The following is a 19,475-nucleotide window of genomic DNA, read 5'->3' as shown; positions in this document are numbered from 1 at the left end:
TCTCCTCCATTACTTTCTCCCTTTTTAAATTATTTTAAGGATGACATACACAAGGGTTATAGTTACATAAGCCAGGTAAAGGGTACATTTTTTTTTTTTTTTTGGCTTGTGGGGCTTGAACTCAGGACCGGGGTGTTGTCCCTGAGCTTTTTTTGTTCAAGACTAGGACTCTACCACTTTGAGCCACAGTGCCACTTCTTGTTTTTGAGTGGTTAATTGGAGATAAGAGTCTCGCAGAGACTTTTCTGTCGGGGCTGGCTTTGAACCGTGATCCTTGCATCTCAGCCACCAGAGCAGCTAGGATCGCAGGCGTGAGCCAACAGCACCTGGCTGGTGCATTTCCCTTTGGACAATGTCCCCTCTTCCCTTGCTCTCTCCAAGGTTTCCCTTCCATCCCCACCCACAATTTGTATAGTTCAACACAGTGCCCATGCTATTTTTGTTTACCCTTTGTCACCTCCATTTCCGTGCCTCCTCTTGTACTCCCAATGACATATAAATGAACAAACAGAACAAAAAGGAAAGAAAACAGACAGCAAATAAGGAAAAACATCTCTCCTCCTTCCCTCCCTCCTTCCCCCTCCACCCCTGGCGAGTGGTCCACCTCTTCCTTTCTTCCTTCTCCTGGTCCTTTCCTCCTCCTCTTTCTCTCCACAGCACATCTTGAGCTGTGGCTCTCTGAACCTCCTTTCCACCGTCCTAGCTGTTTTTCTTCCATGCCTGGTTCTGGAAGGAGCACTAATATCCCTAATGCATTTGCTTTGAAAGCTTGGATGCCAAAAAGTGCTTTTGTGGTTTAATTCTAGGATTGGGATCGGGCCCCAGCCTTTGTTTAGAGAGCTTTGGGAAATTGTGAACTGAACTCCGCAGCTGGGATGTCGGGTGGGGAAGATCCCAGCCATCATTCTGGTCCGACCTCATCCTAGAGGCTGTCCGCAGAGATGGGGTGGGGGGGGGGGTGAGTGGCACCCAGGGGAGACAAGAAGGGAGTGATGGGATGCAGCGTTTTGGGTTTTGCCTTTGTTCTTGTGTCCTGTCTGGACCCAGTGCCTGGCTTTTCATGGATGGCCCAGGATCACCTGCCGGGTCAGCTCTATCTGGAAAGGCCCGGAGGGTGCCATGGAGCCCCCTAGGGTACCGCATGGCCTGACTGAGGCACAAGGGCCTTCCTCCGAGCCTGGCAGCCGCTGCCGCCGCCGCCGCCAGAGAGACCCAGGCTGCCTTGGTGGTTATTTTTGTTTCCGTTTACCAAGGTAGTGTTTGTGGCCTGTGTGTTCTAGGTGAAGACCTGCCTCCTCCTCACCCACAGTGGAGCTAAAAGTAGGTGTGGGGATGGGCAGTGAGACTCGGTTGAGGGGTGACTCATCTCTGCCCGGACGGCCTCCCCCACCCTGCCCCTTCCCACCTGTGTGGGGGAAGGCTACAGGGAGGCCGGCTGGCCTTGGCCCCAGCCAGTGGTGTGGGTAAGAAAAGGCCCTCCCAGGACCCCCTCCCTCCCTTTAAAAGCCGGTCCCCGGTGGGGCCCCAGGGAGAGGCCGTCCCCAGTCCCCACACCGCTGCCCGCCTTGAGCTATCTGGAAGGTGGTGGGGTGCCCGGGGGCCACCCCCACCCCCAGAGCCTCCGCCAGGAGCCAGGGCCCATCCCCAGCCCTGACCGTGACACCAGCACGGAGGGCACCCTGCCCGGGCCCTGCTGGCACCTGTTGGGCATTCAAGCCCTCCTTGAAGAGCCAGGTCTTACAGATGGCGGGCAGGGCGTCCAGCCTGGGGCTAGGCCTGGGCCCCGCACGCTGCCCTGAGTGGCCAGGCCCCGCCTCTGTATGGTGGAGGCTCGGCCACAGAGCAGGAGGACTCAGCCCCACAAGGTTTATGCACAGCCCCGCTGGGGGGGGGGGGAGGGGGGACTTGGGACATGGAGGCCATGTCCCTCTAATGCCTTTCTGGGTGGCCTCCTGGCAGAACTGGGTGTTCTAGAACCTTCCACCATCTTTGTGCTTCTGCGCCCACCTTTGAGGTCGTGTGTCCCTGCTGTGTGCATCCACCCTTCCTCCCCAAAGCGCAGGGATTAGGAGGGGAGGTCTGGGCTGTCCCGGGGGGATGGATGGGCCCCCTGTCTGCCCAAGAGGTTTGTGGGGCTTGCTGGGGCCAGCTGCCCACAGGCCGGGGGGCAGGCCCGCAGCGCCCCACTGACGCTGGGGTGAGAGACACGCGCCTCCCATTCCCCTGGATACCACGGCCCCTCACACTGGCTGGGCCCACTTGACTTTGACCCCCATGGGGTGGGCTCTCGGGGGGGGGGTGGTCTTCAGTCTTTATACCTTCCCCTCCCACCGGGGTGCAGCCGGGGCCCTTGCACCAAGCAGGCCCTCAGTGCTGGGCCTGTGAGGCAGAATGGGGGGTAAGGGGGTGGTTGGAAGCGGGGGTCCTCCCCCCGGTGGGAGCCTGGGACTGCCGCCCGGCCATCCAGCCTCCTCGGCCCTGTGTCAGCAGACACACACGGCTGGGCCCAGCCCACCAGTCACGCGCCTCAGGGTCCCACGCCGGGGCGCTCAGACCGTCCGTGTCAACAGCGCCGAGACAAAGGTCCAAGGGCCCAGCCTGCTCCCAGAAATGAGTCAGCCCGTGCGGAATGGTGGCCGCCCATGGCCCCGTAGCCTCCGTGGCCCAGGGGTCCCCGCTCTGCCGCCCCGGCTCCCCCGGCCTCGGCCTGCGGGGCAGGGAAGGCGGGGTTCTCCGGGCACCTCTCCAAGTCCCCTCTGCCTCCTGCCCGGCCTGCTCGGGCTCTGGCTCGGCTTTGCAGGGCTGAGCTTGGCTCTCCTGCGAGGGCTCTTGGCGGAGAAACTGCAGAACAGCATTTCCCTCCACAAAGCCGCACTGTTCTCGGCAAACCCTCCTCCTAGGAGCGGGGTGCAGTGTGAGTGTGTGTGTGTGTGTGTGTGTGCGCGCGTGTGTATGTGTTTCAAACGATTCAGCAGCACGTGAATGGAAAGGGCTGAGCGCAAGACTCTGGCGTAAGATCCCGCTGGCCACACGGAGAAGCGAGGAAGGGTGGCGAGGCCTGAGCCGGGCCCCTCCGGAGGCCGAGGGAAGGGCAGGGGCCTGGGCAGGGGGCAGGGAGGCAGCCGGAAGGCTCGTCCCCCAGAAAACAGCCACACCTTCCTGCTCGCTCTTCTAAATGTTGTTTCCTTGCCTTCCCCAAGAGGAGCCAAAGCCACGGGCAGGAAGTGGAGATGGGAGAGCTGGTCTCCATGACAACGGCATCCAGCGGACAGTGCTCGCCGAGTGCTCTTGAATCTCCAGTGATCCATAGGCAGGGAGCCCGCCACAGGCAGGCCTGGCATGTCCCCCAGGGCCAGCCTGTGGGCGGCGGTGGCCCAGGGGCACACTGCACCCCCCAATCTATTCGTTACACCCCCAGCTCCCTCCCTCTGCTCGGCACCACTTCCCCAAAACCCATCTGCTCGGAGGCGATCCACCCCAGGCCTTCCTTTCCCTGGCGTGAGTCACAGTGACCCAGTGTCACTTCAACCGGTCACAAGGCCCGGGTACCCTGTGGAGCGTTCCCAGAGCTAGGTGTGGGGCCTGTCCACTTCCCAGCACCCCGAAAGCTAGATCCCAGGGGATGGAGCTGTTTGTGGGGCTCGGCGGCTGCTGGAAGCAGAGAAACCTGGCTCCGCCCCTCACTACAGGGCTGTTTTTAATTACCCAGTGACAGCCCCCTTTCCCTCTCATTGCCCTAAAAGGAGCGGACTTAGGTCTGTTCCACCACCGATCCGAAGGGGCTGGGCGTGGCGGGGCCTGGGCAGAGGAGGGCTCGGGAAGTCACCTGCTGTCCGCCAAGGACACGGTGTGGGGGACAGGGAGGTCTGAGGTGCCGCACCTGTGGGTTTATGGGAGCTCGGCGTCCTGACCCCTCCCAGCTGCTTGACCACACCTGAGTGCGTCCACATACCAGCTGTTCCCCAGGGAGGGCTGGGGCCTGGACACCTGGCGAGCCAGGGCACCGTCCTCGCTCCCGATCGCCATCTGCCACTGCGGTCGGTTTGTGGCCACCTCTGCCACTCTGCCACTCTGGCCTGCGGGGTCAGCTTGTCCTGCTAGCGGAAGTGGGTACTGTCCCACGGTCTTTCCTAGGACACCCCCCCCTCCAAGGCCCCCACTCCACACCCTACAGCCTCCCAAGGCCAGAGTCCCTGAGGAACACCACCACCACCGCGTCTCAGCTGTCCACGGGCAAGGCCCAAGCCGCGTGCCCGACTTTGCTGAAGGGGTAGGCATCGGGATTGGGAAGGGAGAGGTCACCTCCCTTCTCCTCACGTGACCTCGAGGCAGGCCCGTCCTCCGAAAGACCTGGAGCTTTGGGCAAATCCATCCACATTCAAAGGCAGCCTCAGCCATGGGGTGTCCTGCTGTCCCCCAGAAAGAACAAGAGACTCCCCAAGTGGCAGCTGCAGCTTAGGGTTAAGGATGGGCCCCGGGTTTTCTAACCCTGAGTGGTTTGAGGGTATCCAGACCGTCAGGTGCTCACCAGGAGTTGGTGGGGGTTGGGTTGGCCGGGGGGGGGGAAGAACATTGCTTTTCTTTGGGGGGAGGGGTGCCCGCTGGCCCTGGGCTTGAACTCAGGGTCTGAGCCACCGTACCTGAGCTGTTTTTTGCTCAAAGCTTGTGCTCTACCACCTGAGCCATAGCTCTACTTCAGGCTTTTTGGTGGTGGGGATAAACGTCACATGGACTTTCCTGCCTGGGCTGGCTTTGAACCACGATCCTCAGATCTCAGCCTCCTGAGTAGTCAGGATTGCAGGCGTGAGCCAACTGGTGGTGCTTTTTTAATTCCGCTGGCTTAGCGGTCAGGTAATTCTACCAGGGGACAAGGGCATGGACTGACTGGTCCTCGAAGGATGTTGGCAGCCGGCCTGCAGTTGCTGCATGTGCATCTAAGAAATGGGACGTCCCACAGAGCCGGCCCCTAGAGACCTGGGCTGCCCTGCCAGCTCTGACCCCAGCCACCGAATCAGAGCGTCCCCTCCCACGGTGACTGGGGCATTGAAAGGACCCCCATCTCACCTCTTAAGCGGGAGGGGCCGCCTGGCATTTCCATAGGGCTCTGAGTAGGATGTGGGTGCTGGCCACTCTGGGTGCCTCTCCCAGATCACAGCCGGACCCTGCATAACAGGGTGGGCTGGGGGCAACGTCCTCTGATGACCTTGAGCGACACCCACCAGCCTCCGCGAGGCTCTGCTGGCCCTGTGCCGGATTTTCACTTTGTGTGCAGGTAAATCCGTGCTTTGCCAAGGCCTGGAGATGGCTGCGTCTTTCCAGACAGGTGGATGCCAGGGTCTGAGGGCTGCTGTCCCTGGTCTCAGCCAGGTCCCACAGAGAGAGAGGAGGACTCTGAGGGGGGGTGTGGGTCTGGTGTCCATGGTGGGGGGCCCACACCCTGAAAGAGGACCCAAGAGGGAGCTGGCCCATGGGACCTGTTTTTACACGTACTGTGTATGCGATTTCCCAGAGAACAACGTGTGTTTTCCTTTTCCCTTGGAGCTATGGTAGTGCTTCTGAAGGGGTGTGTGTGTGTGTGTGTTGACAGCGCTGTGTTGGTGGCAGAGGGAGCAGACAGGCAGGAGGACGAGGAGGAAGGCCCGTGGCACCGCAGCCCTGGCATCTCCGGGCTGGTCATGGGTGGGGATGGCTGAGCGAGGCTTTCGCGGGCCGCCCTCGGCTGTGGCATGAGCTGGTGGCGCCCTAGGTCTCCAGCAAGTCCCCTTCCGTGCTCCACTGGCTGCGAGGGCCCCACCGGCCGCCCAGGCCCCGCCGGCCTTCGCTGGGCGCGTGTGATTCGGAGCGCGGCCACAGCCCGGCCCCTTGGCATCGCATTCCACGACCTCGACTTTCCACCCAGCCGTTCTTTTCCATCCGCGCCCTGGCCCGGTGCGCCGGGGTTGTTTGTGCAGGCTCCTCGTGAGGGGAAGTGACATCATGTGGTGTCCTCAGCCTGGGGGCTGGGGGGCGGGGCGGGGGCTCTGCGGTTGCCTGTGCTTTGAATTCAGTGGACGGCGGTGCATTCCAGTAGCCGGCATCTGGCAGGGAACCCACCAGCCAGTGTAGCCCTTGATCTCAAACCCAGATGTGGTGTTAAGAGCAGAAGGGAAAGAAGGAATGGCAGAATCCGAGCCACTGGGGCGGGGATGGGGTGAGGCACAAAGCCGCCTTCCCGCTCACCTCCAGCTCCTCGAGTGAGCGGTGGGGCGGAGTAGCCAGCCCACTGTGGCCAGCCGTGGACAGGCCACCGGCTGTCCCTGCCTGTCCTTCCGTCCCAGGCCCGGACATGCTGGGCGTCCCGGCCTTGGGGGCTCACACTTCCCCGGCTCTGGCCTGTAGTGGCCTGGGACTCAGGGAGGCCAGCCTTCCTGTGATTCAGCCTCCTGTCTTCTCTGCCTCCCTCCCTGTTCTCCCTGTAATGGAAACCATGCTGCTCTGTTTTCCCACCCATCTAACTGTGAGCTGTCTGGATCGGATGGTCCTCCGAGCCCAAGGTTGGTGCCAAAGCCTCCATGGCACCATCCACCCCGTACCCCTTTTCTATCTGCTGTTCTACGGCAGGTGCACGCCACCCAGCTTCGGGGCCCAGCCTCTCTCCTTCTACCCAAGGCCTGGGCTTTGGGGGAGGTTTGCAGAGGGCCATTTCTTTGTGTCTCAGCCCCCATGTTCTTTCCTTTCACAGAGTCTCTATTTTGCAAAGTAGGGAAGACAGTTCTGTCCAGAATTCCTAGACACTCCAAAGATCTGTGTTCTGGGTCCCCGCAGGCAGATGGAGGAAGCCCAGCTGGAAAAGGAGATTCTCTTCCCCTCCTCCCCCACCTCTCCTCCCCTCCTTCCTCCTCTCCTCCCCTCCCCCCCCCCCCGGTTCCTTGTGGGCTGACCATGCCTGTGTTTCTGGTCTTATCAACCCCACAAGGTTGCCCTGGGATGTTGGCTCCGTGTCTTCCTTTCTGACCGTTTAGAGACGGGAACTGTAGTCTGTGGGCTGCACACTGACCGCGGGAGCCAGTGTGTTCCAGGACCGGAGAGTCTGTTTGGTTGCTGGCCAGGGCCGAGATCAGGTCCCTAGGAACCTGAGCAGCTGGACGCTGCTTCCAGAGCCCTCACCTGCGAGGGCAGGATGGGGCTCGCGCTCTCCTGCCTGCCGTGCTGTTTGCCGTCTAAAGTGGGCGTCGGGGGTGCGCGGCTCTGCAGGCCCCTCCCCACCTCTCCAAGTCCAGCCGTAGGTGTGCGCGTGGCTGTCAGATGAGCAGTCCAGGAAGAGCTGTCAGGTCAGAAGTGGTGAGCAGACACCTAGAATCCACTCGTGACGAATCCACTCGTTCATAGGCAGACACGGGTGGGCGGGGTCCTGGGGGCTTCTGTAAAGCCCCGGTGCCTGAACCCCACTGCATGGGAGAGAAGCTGACTGTCTGGCTATTCCGGGAGTCAGCGGGGCCGCCATCGATCACGCTCATGCATTAAGCACCGTATGACGTAGTGGACCGCTGAGAAGCAGTTCCCATAGCTAGGGGCTGGTGGCTCACACCCGTAAGCTTGCTACTCAAGAGATCTGAGGATCACAGTTCAAAGCCAGCCGGGGCAAGAAACTCCGTGACACTCTTACCTCCAATTAATCACCAAAAACCTGAAAATGGAGCTGTGGCTCAAGTGATAAAGTACCAGCCTTGAGCAAAAGAGCTAAGGGACAGACAGCACCCAGGCTTTAGTATTGGCAACACACACACACACACACACACACACACACACACACTCACACACACGCTGTTTGCCACAGCATGAGACAGATGCTCCTTCTAGTCTCTAGGGAGCCTGCTGGGCGGGTGGCTGCTGCCACCTGAAGAGCAAGCTTAGGACACAAGTCATCGGGCCTGCTCACAATTCGCGTGTTTTCTTTTTCAGTAAGGCATATTGGTTAAACAGGTGGTAAGAGGGAGCAAGGGTCAGCCTCGCCGGGGCTTCCCGCTTCACCCCGGTTCCCTCGGCAGGCTTCATGGAGTGCCAGTTGTTCCCTAGAGGCCAAGTAGGCCGGCACAGGTGTTCACAGAGCACATGATGGGGGGCGCGGGGGGCGGGGGGCGGGGAGGGCAAGGGGAGGGACAGACTGTCCCCAGGCACACAGGAAGGAGCGGTGGTGCAGCTGGGGCCCTGAGGGGTGGGCAGCAGCAATCCTCCGGGCAGGGAGGGGAAGATGGCATTTTGCTTGTTTTGGTTTTTTTTTTGGCCAGTCCTGGGGCTTGAACTCGGGGCCTGAGCACTGTCCCTGGCTTCTTTCTGCTCCAGGCTAGCACTCTGCCACTTGAGCCACAGCGCCAGTTCTAGCTTTTTTTCTATCTATGTGGTGCTGAGGAATCGAACCCAGGGCTTCATGTACACCACCAGGCAAACACTCTGCCACTAGGCCCCATTCCCAGCCCCGGAAGACGGCATTTTGGACCGAAGACACTTGCCTGTTCTGAGGTGTGGGCCTGCTCGGGCATGTTTGCGTAAAGTGGGGGGACCGCGAGAGCCGGAACGGGACCCGCTGGCCCACAGCAGCCGGGGCACCGGGCTGATGGCAGGTGGCCAAGGGTCTCGGATTTTAGGCAGCGGCGTTTGGTGGGAGCGAGGGCAGAGCCCTCCTTCCTTCCTGAGGTGGGCTGCCCGAGGCTTTCCCCTGCCGCGGCGGAGCCTGGGAAGCCGGGATCTGTGGCCTTGGCCGTGGCGAAGGGGGACCGGCCCGGGGCGGGGCCTGAGGGCTGGGGGCGGGGCCTGAGGGCGGGGGGCGGGGGCCTGAGGGCTGGAGGCGGGGCCTGAGGGCTGGGGGCGGGGCCTGAGGGCTGGGGGCGGGGCCTGAGGGCTGGGGGCGGGGCCTGAGGGCTGGAGGCGGACGCGGCTCGCTCTGCTCCCACAGCCCGGGCCAGGCCGGGAGTTCCCAAGACACTGGAGCTGAGCCCCGGGAGGAGACATCCCCTTGTCTCTGCTGAGAGGGGTGGCGGGTGGCAGAGGCCTCACCTCACGCGACCCTGGCCTGCCGCCTGTGGAGGGCAAAGCTTTTAAAGCCATTGATGGAGGCAGAATGTGCCACCAGCTGTTAGCCCCGAAGGGAGGAGCGGAAGGGCTCTGCCCAAGTGGCATGAAATACTGGCCTGCCTTCTTCCTCAGCGTCCGACCCTTACGCTTGTCAGCCACCCTGCAATGTTTGTTCCTCCATACAGCCTTTGCTGGGGAAGTGTGTGTGTGTGTGTGTGTGTGCACGCATGTGTGCTGATCATGGGCCCCGTAGCCTCATCCACGCTAGGCAAGCTCTGTCCCTCTGAGCCGCACCCCCAGGCCCTCATCCAAGGGAACTTTCAGGGCAGACAGGACAGCAGCTGGAGAGACGTGGAGCAGGATTGCAGGGCAGCCATTTGTATCTCTGCTTCACCAGCCACCCTCAGCGCAAGTGACAAAGAGCCCCACTTGGTCAAGCAAAAGAGCCTGGCTCGGACCCATGGCTGTCCCCACAGGGGCGCGGGACTCTGAGCTGCTTCTGGAAGCCGTTAGCCGGCCACCAGTGGCGCGCACCTGTAATCCTAGCTACTCAGGAGGCTGAGATCTGAGGATTGCTGTGTGAAGCCAGCCAGGGCAGAAAAGTCCAGGAGACTCTTATCTCCAATTAACTACAAGAAAGCTGAAAGAGGAGCGGTAGCTCAAGTGGTAGAGCATTAGATGTGAGCAAAATAGCTCAGGGACAACACCCAGGCCCCGAGTTCAAGCCCCAGAACTGGCACACGCACACACGCACGCACGCGCACACACACACACACACGGCCTTTGAGTTATGAGATGGGGGTCTCTCATGCTGGCCTGGTCACCTGGCTCATTTGAAGGGCATGGGCTCCCCTCTTTTCAGCACCTCCTGCAGGCCGGGACGCCTTGCCCCCTGGTCAGAGCCTACATGATGTTTCAGGATCCTGGTGCCTCTGTGTTTTGCAGTGATCAGGGCCAAGGCGGTCGGTGAGAAGGAAGTGGACTCCGGGAATGACATCTACGGCAACCCCATCAAGAGGATCCAGTATGAGATCAAGCAGATAAAGGTACTCCGTGGCTGTGGGATGGGGGGGAGGGGGGAAGGCTGCTACGCCACCCAGTAACCTGCAGGCCCAAAGCAGCTATGTCAGGTGACCCACGGGTCTGATTCTCCTTAGTCCAGAAGAGCCTGAACAGCCGGGCAGAAATGGTGTGCTCCTGGGCACATTCAGTCATTTGAGAAATACGTTCCTTTTGTTTTGACGGGCAATACACCAGAGGTACAGCTTCTGCTTCATCACCCTGGTCCCCTCCCTCCGTGGGGTGTCCCCTGAGTCCATCCCGGGCCGAGCTGTTGAGGGGCTCAGCAGCTGCGAGGATGTGGGCTTTGCCCCTGGGAGCCCCCAGCTGACGCGAGAAGAAGCCCTGTGTGCCCGGCTGCAGTGCCCAGCCCTGCCTGGCCGGGCGTGCGCTAGATCAAGAGGAGACGGCATGCGCACACATCTTGGTTGTTGCTTGAGACAGTTGGCTCTACTGTATGCAAACTCGGGGCTTGGCCTCCCAGAAGCTGGGATTATAGGGATTATAGGGATGAGCCTCAACCGCCGGCTGGTTTGGAGGATGTGTGGGTCAGGGGGGTGTGGTCAGGGGCTGCTTTCAGGAAGGCCTTGTCAGTGAGACCTGGCCTGAGTCAGAGTCGCCACAGGCCCAAGGTGTGGGGCGGGTGGGGGACTTGTGAGTTTCTCAGAGGATTACCTATGTCCGGGAACACGCATGAAAAAAACACCCCTACGTTTGAGAAAGAGATAGCACATGAGGACAAGACCCAACAGCTTCAGGCCTGATGCTGTTTTGATTAGCACTTACTAGGGATTTTAAAGAGAACAAAATTCCAGCTAGCGATGGAGAGAAACTTGGCAACACAGTAATGGCTCTAGCCATCTATGTTGCATTTTGTTACCAAAGGAAGTCCCTAGAAAATAAATCCATGCTATCAGAAGGCCATGGAATTCTCAGGCCTGAGGCCTGCGGCCTTAAGGGGGTGTCTCCTCTCCAGCCTGCGTGTTTATGAAGCGAGGGCCTGGGGGAGGGGGGCTGAGGTGGCTGCCCTCAGGCCCCCCCCCCAGTTTGTCCTGGCACCTTTCTGTTGGGTTTGCCTGTCAAAACTCTCAAAGAAGATAAAGCACATACCCCCCCCCCCCGGTGCCCACAGACGCCCATCTTCACCCGGGCACGGGGCCTTCCTACCTCGCTGTATATAAATCGAGCATGAGAAACAAACCTTGTTCTTGGGATTTGTCCCCCGCCCCTCCCCCTCTGACCCGTGCCAGGGGTGGAGCTCGCCCTGCACCTCGGGGTTAGATTCCACTTCTGGGGGGGTTCTTGGGATTCTGGCCAAAGCACTGTGCCAGTAGGGTATGCGGTGCACATCCGTGATCCTAGCCCTGAGGATGCTGAGACAGAAGGATCGAGAGTTCAAGGCCAACCCAAGCTCATGTGATTTATGGTCGGAGAAAAACATCTTGGAAATAGCTGAGGGTGTTGCTTAGGAGCTCAGGGTCCCGGGTTCAGTCCCAAGCACACAGGCATGTGTGAGGACACACACACACACACACACACACACACACACACACACACACACACACCCCTCTCCCTCCCTTTCTCTCTCTGAAATATGAAAACGTCATGGCCCTCCACAATGAGGGTGTTCACAAACCCCTCTGAGATGAGCACTTGGATGTGGGGGGCTTGTTTGGAGACTCCTGCCCCCCCCACCCCATCTGCTGAGATTTGCCATGCCGAATGGGTGAGGACGACTCTTTGCAGAGGAAACGTGGCCTTCTGATCCGCCTGTGCTCTGAGAGGGCAGTACCGGGGTGCCCGGGGACAGAACCCCGTTGCTGCTGATACCTCCCTTGTCTCTGCAGATGTTCAAAGGACCGGAGAAAGACATAGAGTTCATCTACACGGCGCCCTCCTCGGCAGTGTGCGGGGTCTCGCTGGACGTTGGAGGGAAGAAGGAATATCTCATTGCAGGTGCGTCCCTCGGCGTCCCTGGGCTTCGGGTGCAGGGAACTTGGTGTCCTAACCAGTGGTTTCCAGGTCTCTGCCTCCCCGCCTTTTTGTCCTAGCCCCTAAGGAACCGGCTCCTTACGCTGCCCTCTAGAGGCCATTTGGCCAAACAGAGCTGCCCAAGCCCAAGAAAGCTACCAGGCCGCCTCGGTGTCGGCCAGCGGCTGCCTCCAGGTGTGCACGGTGCTCAGGCTCCCACTTTGCAGATGAGAAGAACCGAGGTGGAGAGGTTTGCCCCAGGCATAGAGATGAGCACTAGGGACCAACAGCCCCGGTTCAGAAGGAAGACCAGGGTGCCCCGGGTCATTCCTCCTGTTTTATCTGGGGTACATTGTGTCCTACCAAGAGCTGTGTGGACATCACCCGGCCTCCCTTATGGGACCTCCGTCTTCCACGTTCACGGCCAGAGGTTTCCTGGGTGTCCCGTACTGTCCCCACACCCAGGCCCCTTAACTCCTCTCAGCCTCGGCAAGAGGACAATTAACCAAGCAGCGGGCCCCACGGCGGTGGGGCGAAGGGCAGAGCCGTGTCGGTGAGCTGAAGTGCCCCCGTGGGCAGCGGTGTCTCTGGGAGAGGCTGGCACAGCAGAAGTGCCGCCCTGGACGGGGGCCTAGCCGTGGGTAGAAACATCTGCTTTGGCAAAGTGTTCCCCATCGCTCAAGCTTCTTTCCCATCTCTCGCCTGGAGATCCTGGAGGGCCATTCTTGGGGATAACTTAGTGGGGAGACCGCCCGCCTGGTAGGCCAGCTGCTGTGCCAGTGAGGGCGCCTTGTGTCCGTGGGGTGGGGGGAGGGGCAGGAGGGAGGCCAGTAAGAGCGCATTGTCTGTCTTGGGGGTGGGGTGGGGTGGGCAGCAGGAGGGAGGCCCATGAGAAGGCATTGTTTCATCACGTTGGGGGCTGGGGAGCAGGGGTGAGGCCGGTGCCTCACCCCATCACCTCATTGGACTTTCCTGGCAGGTTTGAATCTGACCTTTGCTCCTTCCCGAATCAGGCCCGGGCCTCCTTTCAGTTCTTTAGAGTCAGGATGGGCCCTTTCGCCGGGGCGTAGTGAGACGTGAGGGCCAGGCAGGCGGCTCAGCCCCACGGGGGCCTCTCAGGCTCCACACACCCAGGGGGCACCAGAGCACCACGTCCGAGGCTCCCAGAATTGGCCCTGCCATTTCCTTCTACCATCTTCTTCTCCGAAAAGAAGAGTCAACACCGCAAGCCTTCGTTACACATCTCGATCCCTCCCTGTCTTTCTGTATCCAAGACTCATGCTTTGCTTTTTTGTCTCTTTCTTTTGAGACAGACATAAGTAGACGGTTGCCACAGATGGGCATGTCATGTGACCCACCCAAGTCTTAAGTGTACCCCGAGGGTCCTCCTGTAACTCTCCACATCCGGCAGCAGGGCCACGGAAGACTTTCAGTCTGTATTCACCTCCGCCTCTTGCCTTTGCCAGCTTTCTTTCTGGGGGAGATTCAGTTGGTGGTAAAGACCAAAAGGGAAGCTGCCGAAAGAGGAAGGATAGGGAGAAAAATGTTAGCACAAGCACACCTGCGCGTCACTAGTTAGCTTTTCTTGAGTCGTTACTATGCGCAAGGAGCTGTGTGCATGAACATGTTATGACAGAGCCCTTGTTCTTGCTGTGTACAGCCTGGTTAGGAGCCAAGGCACAAGAAGGGCAATGACAGCATAAAGTGGGATAGGAATGCTAGTAAAGTGGTGTGAGTAGAAATCGCTGGCACCAGACTAGAAGCCCAGCCTAACGATGAGAATGGTGCCCAGCAGGCCGGGCAAGAAATGGACTACTGTATACCTGAACAGGGAGGAAATGCCGGAAGACACCGGCGTGCCAGCAAGAATGCCAGCAAGACCTTTCCATTTGCTCCTTTCTTCTCTAAACCCACAGAAATGTCCAAGGGCCCAGAGAATAAAAAGCCAAGTATCCATTTAGCTCACACCTGTAATCCTAGCTACTTAGGAGGCAGAGGACTGAGGATTGCAGTTCAAAGCCAGCCCAGGCAGACAAATGTGAGACTCTCATCTCCAAGTAACAGGCAGAAAGCCAGAAGTGGAGGTGTGGCTCAAGTGGTAGAGTACTACCCTTGAGCCAAAAAGCTAAGGAACAGTGGTTAGCGCTGAGTTGAAGCCCCAATATCAGCGCGCGCGCGCACGCACACACACACACACTCACACACACATACACACACCAAGCATTTATTTTCAACTTATACAATTCAGAATACACGCCACAGTACTGCCCCTGCTTCTGGATTTTCTCCTCACCTGAAACGTCCTACAAATCTAAATGGGCTCAAGGACAGCCTGGTGCGTGTCAGAAGTGCCTGCTTCAAGCGCACCCACACGCCCCGGGCACAGGTGTCTTTTGTTCATGATGGAGGAGCCATTCCTTCTCGGGGCTGCAGTTCTCTTAGTGGGTTCTCCGCAGCCTATGTGGCGCCCGGCATCAAGTGGACGTCTGCCCCGACTCCCAGAAAATAGGCATGATTTGAAGACTGAGAATAAACAGCCACAGGGCAGTGTTAGCCTTCGTCTCAGCAGTCCCCCGCTGCACCCAGAGGCGGAGGAGGCCAGGAGGAAAACTCACCCTGGCCCCGCGCTGACAGCCACCACCTGTCCCCACAGGAAAGGCTGAGGGGGACGGCAAGATGCACATCACCCTCTGTGACTTCATCGTGCCCTGGGACACCCTGAGTACCACCCAGAAGAAGAGCCTGAACCACAGGTACCAGATGGGCTGCGAGTGCAAGGTGAGCATACCGGGGGCCCTCAGGACTGGGGGGGGTGGCGGGGTGCCGGGCTAGATTTACCTCCCCCGGGGATGCTCAGCTTACTCCTTATCAGTGCTCCCCTTTTCACCCTCTCCCCTGGGCGCCCGACCAGCACGTGGCCAAGGTGAAGGGACACGGGCTAGCCTAAGGTGCACGTGGCCGAACGAGATCCCCTTTCCCTCCCTCCTTGCCCACCAAGGAAGCCAGGCGCACACGGATCTCGGAGACGCTTCGGAGAGCAATGCGGTTTATTCGGAAGGGGCTCACAGTGATATAGTAGTGATGACGAGGATTGAGCAGGAGCTGTGATAGGCTGGCGAGCTTGTCCATCCAAGAGCAGCTCCCAAGGACCTCCCTCAGGGGCTAACGTCACTTCCCATAGTACCGTCCTCTGGGCAAAGCCCACGCGAAAGGGGAGCGCACGTGCTCGCTGGCGCAAGGTGGGGGCTGGTCTCAAAGCTACCCCTTCTGGCTCCGGACCCAGAAGGAGATAGGTGTGGCTCACTTCCACACTGCCTAGGGCTGGGGGAAGGGCGGCGTCTCGGGAGCGCTCTCCTCGCCCTTCCCCCCTCAAGGCCAAGAGGAATCCCCATCAGCGGGGCTTGGGACCATCGGCTTCCCAGGCCCCTCCCTCCACTAGAGTGCGGTTTCAGCCTCTGCTCTGGGAAGGTGCGGCTGTCCCAGACCCCCCCCCCCACCTCGCCTCCTCCGCACTGAGGTTCCCCGCTCCCCAGCTTGAACCTTGAGAGCCTCCAGGGCCAGGGATATTTGGAAGCCGGGAGAGAACACGGCCCCATGAGTTGTGGTGGTTGTTGTCTTTCTACAAACGTACAAGCGGAAACCTCTGTGTGCCTCATGAGAGCGTGCCCTAGGCATTACACTACTCGCATTCCAGACGTTTCCACGCCTGAGCCCTGTGTGCTGGTGCCGGCCTCCCTTCTCACGGTCTGCCTAGTGATGGGGCCGAGCAGAGCTGGGGCGGTGCCGGCACGCGCTGTGGCTGGAGAGGGTGACAGCCCTTCCCTACCCACCCATCCCCAAGGGAGGAAGCACCGCTGGGTACTTGGTACCCACCCCCATCACCAGGAGGGAGCGTGGGAGCCGGAGTTGCCCGCCAGAGCTGTCTTGTACGGGTCTCCTCCCCTCTGCCCAGCATTTGCCCAGCCCTCAGCTCACGCAAGGCAGGCGTGCATTCCAAGGCCTGGGTGTGCGGACCGGCCTGCCTTCGCTGTGCTGGGCCATTAAGGTGGGCGCTTTGCTCATTCCCTTAGCGTTCACGCTTGAAAGCAAAATCCTGGCAGGGTCGCTCAGCTCACCTCTGTCTTAAGGAAACGCTGGGGTAGCTGCTGCTGGGGTCGCCAGGTGCGCAGGCTACCTTAACACTTAGAGCAGGTAGACCAGATGTCCAGAACCAGAGAGACCCAGCTGGGTGGGCGCTCTGGCTTCCTGCCCTCCCTTGCCACCCCCTGTGAGCTTCCGGGCAGGCTGCCTGCCACAGTGTGGGAAGCGTAGGACCCGACGAGGCTGAATGCCCTTGGCTGGCCCAGCTGGGCTCTGGGGATGCCCTTGCCTAGTCCTTGGTCCCCAGCCGAATCCACCTCTCTGTCCCCTCCCCAGATCACACGCTGTCCCATGATCCCCTGCTACATCTCCTCCCCGGACGAGTGCCTCTGGATGGACTGGGTCACAGAGAAGAACATCAACGGGCTCCAGGCCAAGTTCTTCGCCTGCATCAAGAGAAGCGACGGCTCGTGCGCGTGGTACCGCGGGGCGGCGCCCCCCAAGCAGGAGTTTCTCGACATTGAGGACCCGTAACTGGGCCAACAGCACCCCTGTGGCCGACTGAAAAGCCTCCAAGGGTTTCGACTGGTCCAGCTCTGACATCCCCGCCTGCAACAGCATGACTAAAATCATCCTCCAAGTAGCCCCACACCCGTGGGGTTCTGCCCCAGCCCCTCCTTGCCCCTAAATGAGGCAGTGGGTCTGGGGGGGGGGGGGACAGGTCCCTCCTACGCTGCCTCCATCCGCCCAGCTGGGCACCATGTGTCCCAGACTTCTATCCTTGGGTTCAGCCCTCCTTGGCACCTCCCACAGGCCAGGCCGGCAACATTTGGGGGTCCCCCAAGCCCAGTTAGGGCAGAGCCTGGAAATGTGCGTTTTTGGCAGAAACGTTTGAGGGTCGTTGCAAGACTGTGTAGCAGGCCTACCAGGTCCTTCTCCTCCCGAGAGGGGCGTGGCCCTTGTTTTCTGCAGCGGCCAGCCCTTTGGCCTCGGGTGCCCCCCCCCCCCCCTTGTAAGTGCGTCCCATCTCCTCTGGGCCCGCTGCAGGCTGCCAGCACCGGTGACTCCTTCAGGCCAGGAGTGACCCTGGGAGCAGGGGCCCCGCCCAGCCCTGTGCCGCTGCGGGGCTCCTCTGGCGCCTCCCTCAGGCCCGGTGGAGACAGAGGCCTTGCTAACCAGGTTTCCTGTCATTTGAGTCCCATTCCTCCCGTGTGCCCCAGCTCCTGGGGGGAGCGACAGCCGTCCAGGCCGAGGGCTGGCCTTGGGGAGGGGTGCCTCACTGTCCTTGTAGCTCACTGCAGTCACTCACACCCCGTTTCCATCTGGCCCATTTGGCTGTGTCCCACGAGTGTGTAAACTGCCCCAGGAGGCTCCCTTGACGCTTTACGGTCACTTTTCTGGGAATGGCTTCCTGCCAGTGTCTTAGTGAGGGGTACGAAGTCCTGCCCAGGCGAGGCAAACTTTGGGAGGCCCGCCTGCCCCCTACCCAAAGCAACTAACTGTAAGACTCCTGACTCCCCAGCCCCCCCACCCCCGGGGTGCACAGCCCCCACACCGTAAGACCTGGTCAGCATAGAAATTGATGACTTCCCCTCATCGGAGACTGGGAGAAAGCCCAGGAGTCAGCCCCCACCCTGCCCACCCCACCCCAGGGAGTTTTCATGCTGTACAGAGACCTAGAGTTGGTAAGATGTCATAATGGATCAGTCCACGTGATTTCAGTATATAGACCACACCGGCCCTCCGGTCACTATAACACCCACCCCGTTCGCTTCCCGTATGGTGATCATATGTAACATTTGCTCCTCTTTCTGCTGACTTCTTCAGTGTTTTGGTTTGGGTTTTTTTTGTTTTGTTTTTTTTGACATCGCCGTAATCATCCCCGGGCTGTTCTATTTTACTTTTTCATTACCTTCGGTAGGTGTTAGACTTGCACTTTTTGAAAAGGGATCTCGCCATGGCCGAGGCACTGGGCCCACAGTGGATAGTAGCCTGGCGTGGGGGGCCGCTGCCCCGTGACCCAGCGCCCCTTCCTATCTTTTCCGTTGGGCGTTTGCTCTTCTTCTCTCCCCATCTTTTGTTCTCTGGTTCACAGTATTACGAAGGAGTCAGCTGGCTCGTCAACACGGCCTTTCTATTCCATCCACGCACCTTGGTTTTCGGACCCCGGAGGCGGAGCAAGCCACGCCTTCCTTCACAACCAACAAGTGTAATATACAGAGTCTAAGAAGCAGTCTCCATTTGGCATTGTTTAATTTATACGTTCTAAGCCCTCCTCCTCCTCCTCCTTTTATTTTCATCATGCAAGCAACTCAAAATATTTAAAATGAAGTTTACATTGTAGTTGTTTCCAAATCTTTGCTTGATAAGTATTAAGAAATACCTGTGAGCTTACTGCTATAATTTAAAGCTTTGTTGATTTTGTTTGTTTTCGTTTGGATTTTTTCTGTGGGTGGCGGGGGGAACAACGTATCCATGCTGGAGTGTGAAGCCTGAGGCCTCCCCCACCCCGTGCTGGGAACACGAGAGTGGTTCAGAGTCAACAAGCACACAGCGCTCGCTCGTCTCTCATGCTTTGTATCATTTTTGAGTGATCGCTCTGTCAATCGACAATAAACAATATTATCAATGAAAAGCCGGGCTCTGTGTGAAGGTCTGGGATGCGCTACACTCGAGCTGAGGGAACGAGGGGCAGATGCCAGCAAGAGAGAGGAGCCAGGCCCCGCGCAGCCTACAGCCCCCGCCACGAGCCTTTCTCTTCTGCCCACGCCGTCTCTGCAGCCGGCCGCTGGAGGCAGGCATTGAACGGCTGCATTGTAAACACTCATTTCCCCTCTGCGCCATCCCTTAAGCGGCCCGTGTCTCTAAAGGGCAGTTCCAAAACTTGCTAACTACCCCCTGGCAGTTTAGGTTTGGGGAAAGAACCATCCTAGGGTGTAAACCCACAGCTACAAGGCCAAGGTACCTGAAAAGCAACATTTTGAAAACCAACCCAAATTGGGCTATTGGGGAAACCCTCCCTAAGTTCTTTGTGGAGAAGTCCCAGCCCAGTGAATTCTGGAGAAAGACCCAAGTGGCCTTGGGCTGAAGGTGGTCCCAAGGGACAGATGTAGGGACCTCCCAGCCTAGGAGCCCAGGCCACTGGCTGGCACCTTGGATGGTTCTTCAGAGCCTGGATAAGCCCTCCTTGTGTACTGACCCATCTCCAACAGGAGAGGGAAACCCAAAAGACTACGGTTTGCATTTCCAATCAGTGATAAGAGAGGGATATTAAACAAATACAAATTAAAACCAAGCAAATTGCAAAACAAATT

At 59.3% G+C, this 19,475-nt stretch overlaps 1 protein-coding gene across 1 annotated transcript; it reads left to right on the top strand.

Annotated features, from left to right (window-relative positions):
• The first annotated feature begins 9,511 nt into the window (after positions 1 to 9,511).
• On the top strand, positions 9,512 to 16,695 carry Timp2 (TIMP metallopeptidase inhibitor 2). The gene is made up of 5 exons (XM_048366898.1): positions 9,512 to 9,587; positions 9,997 to 10,097; positions 11,958 to 12,066; positions 14,735 to 14,859; positions 16,498 to 16,695. The coding sequence occupies exons 1-5, from the start codon at positions 9,512 to 9,514 to the stop codon at positions 16,693 to 16,695; spliced, it is 609 nt and encodes a 202-aa protein (XP_048222855.1).
• Positions 16,696 to 19,475: the final 2,780 nt, after the last annotated feature.

Source organism: Perognathus longimembris, chromosome 17 (genome assembly GCF_023159225.1).
Source record: "Perognathus longimembris pacificus isolate PPM17 chromosome 17, ASM2315922v1, whole genome shotgun sequence".
Classification (NCBI taxonomy): domain Eukaryota; kingdom Metazoa; phylum Chordata; class Mammalia; order Rodentia; family Heteromyidae; genus Perognathus; species Perognathus longimembris.
This window is presented reverse-complemented; position numbering and strand designations above follow the sequence as displayed.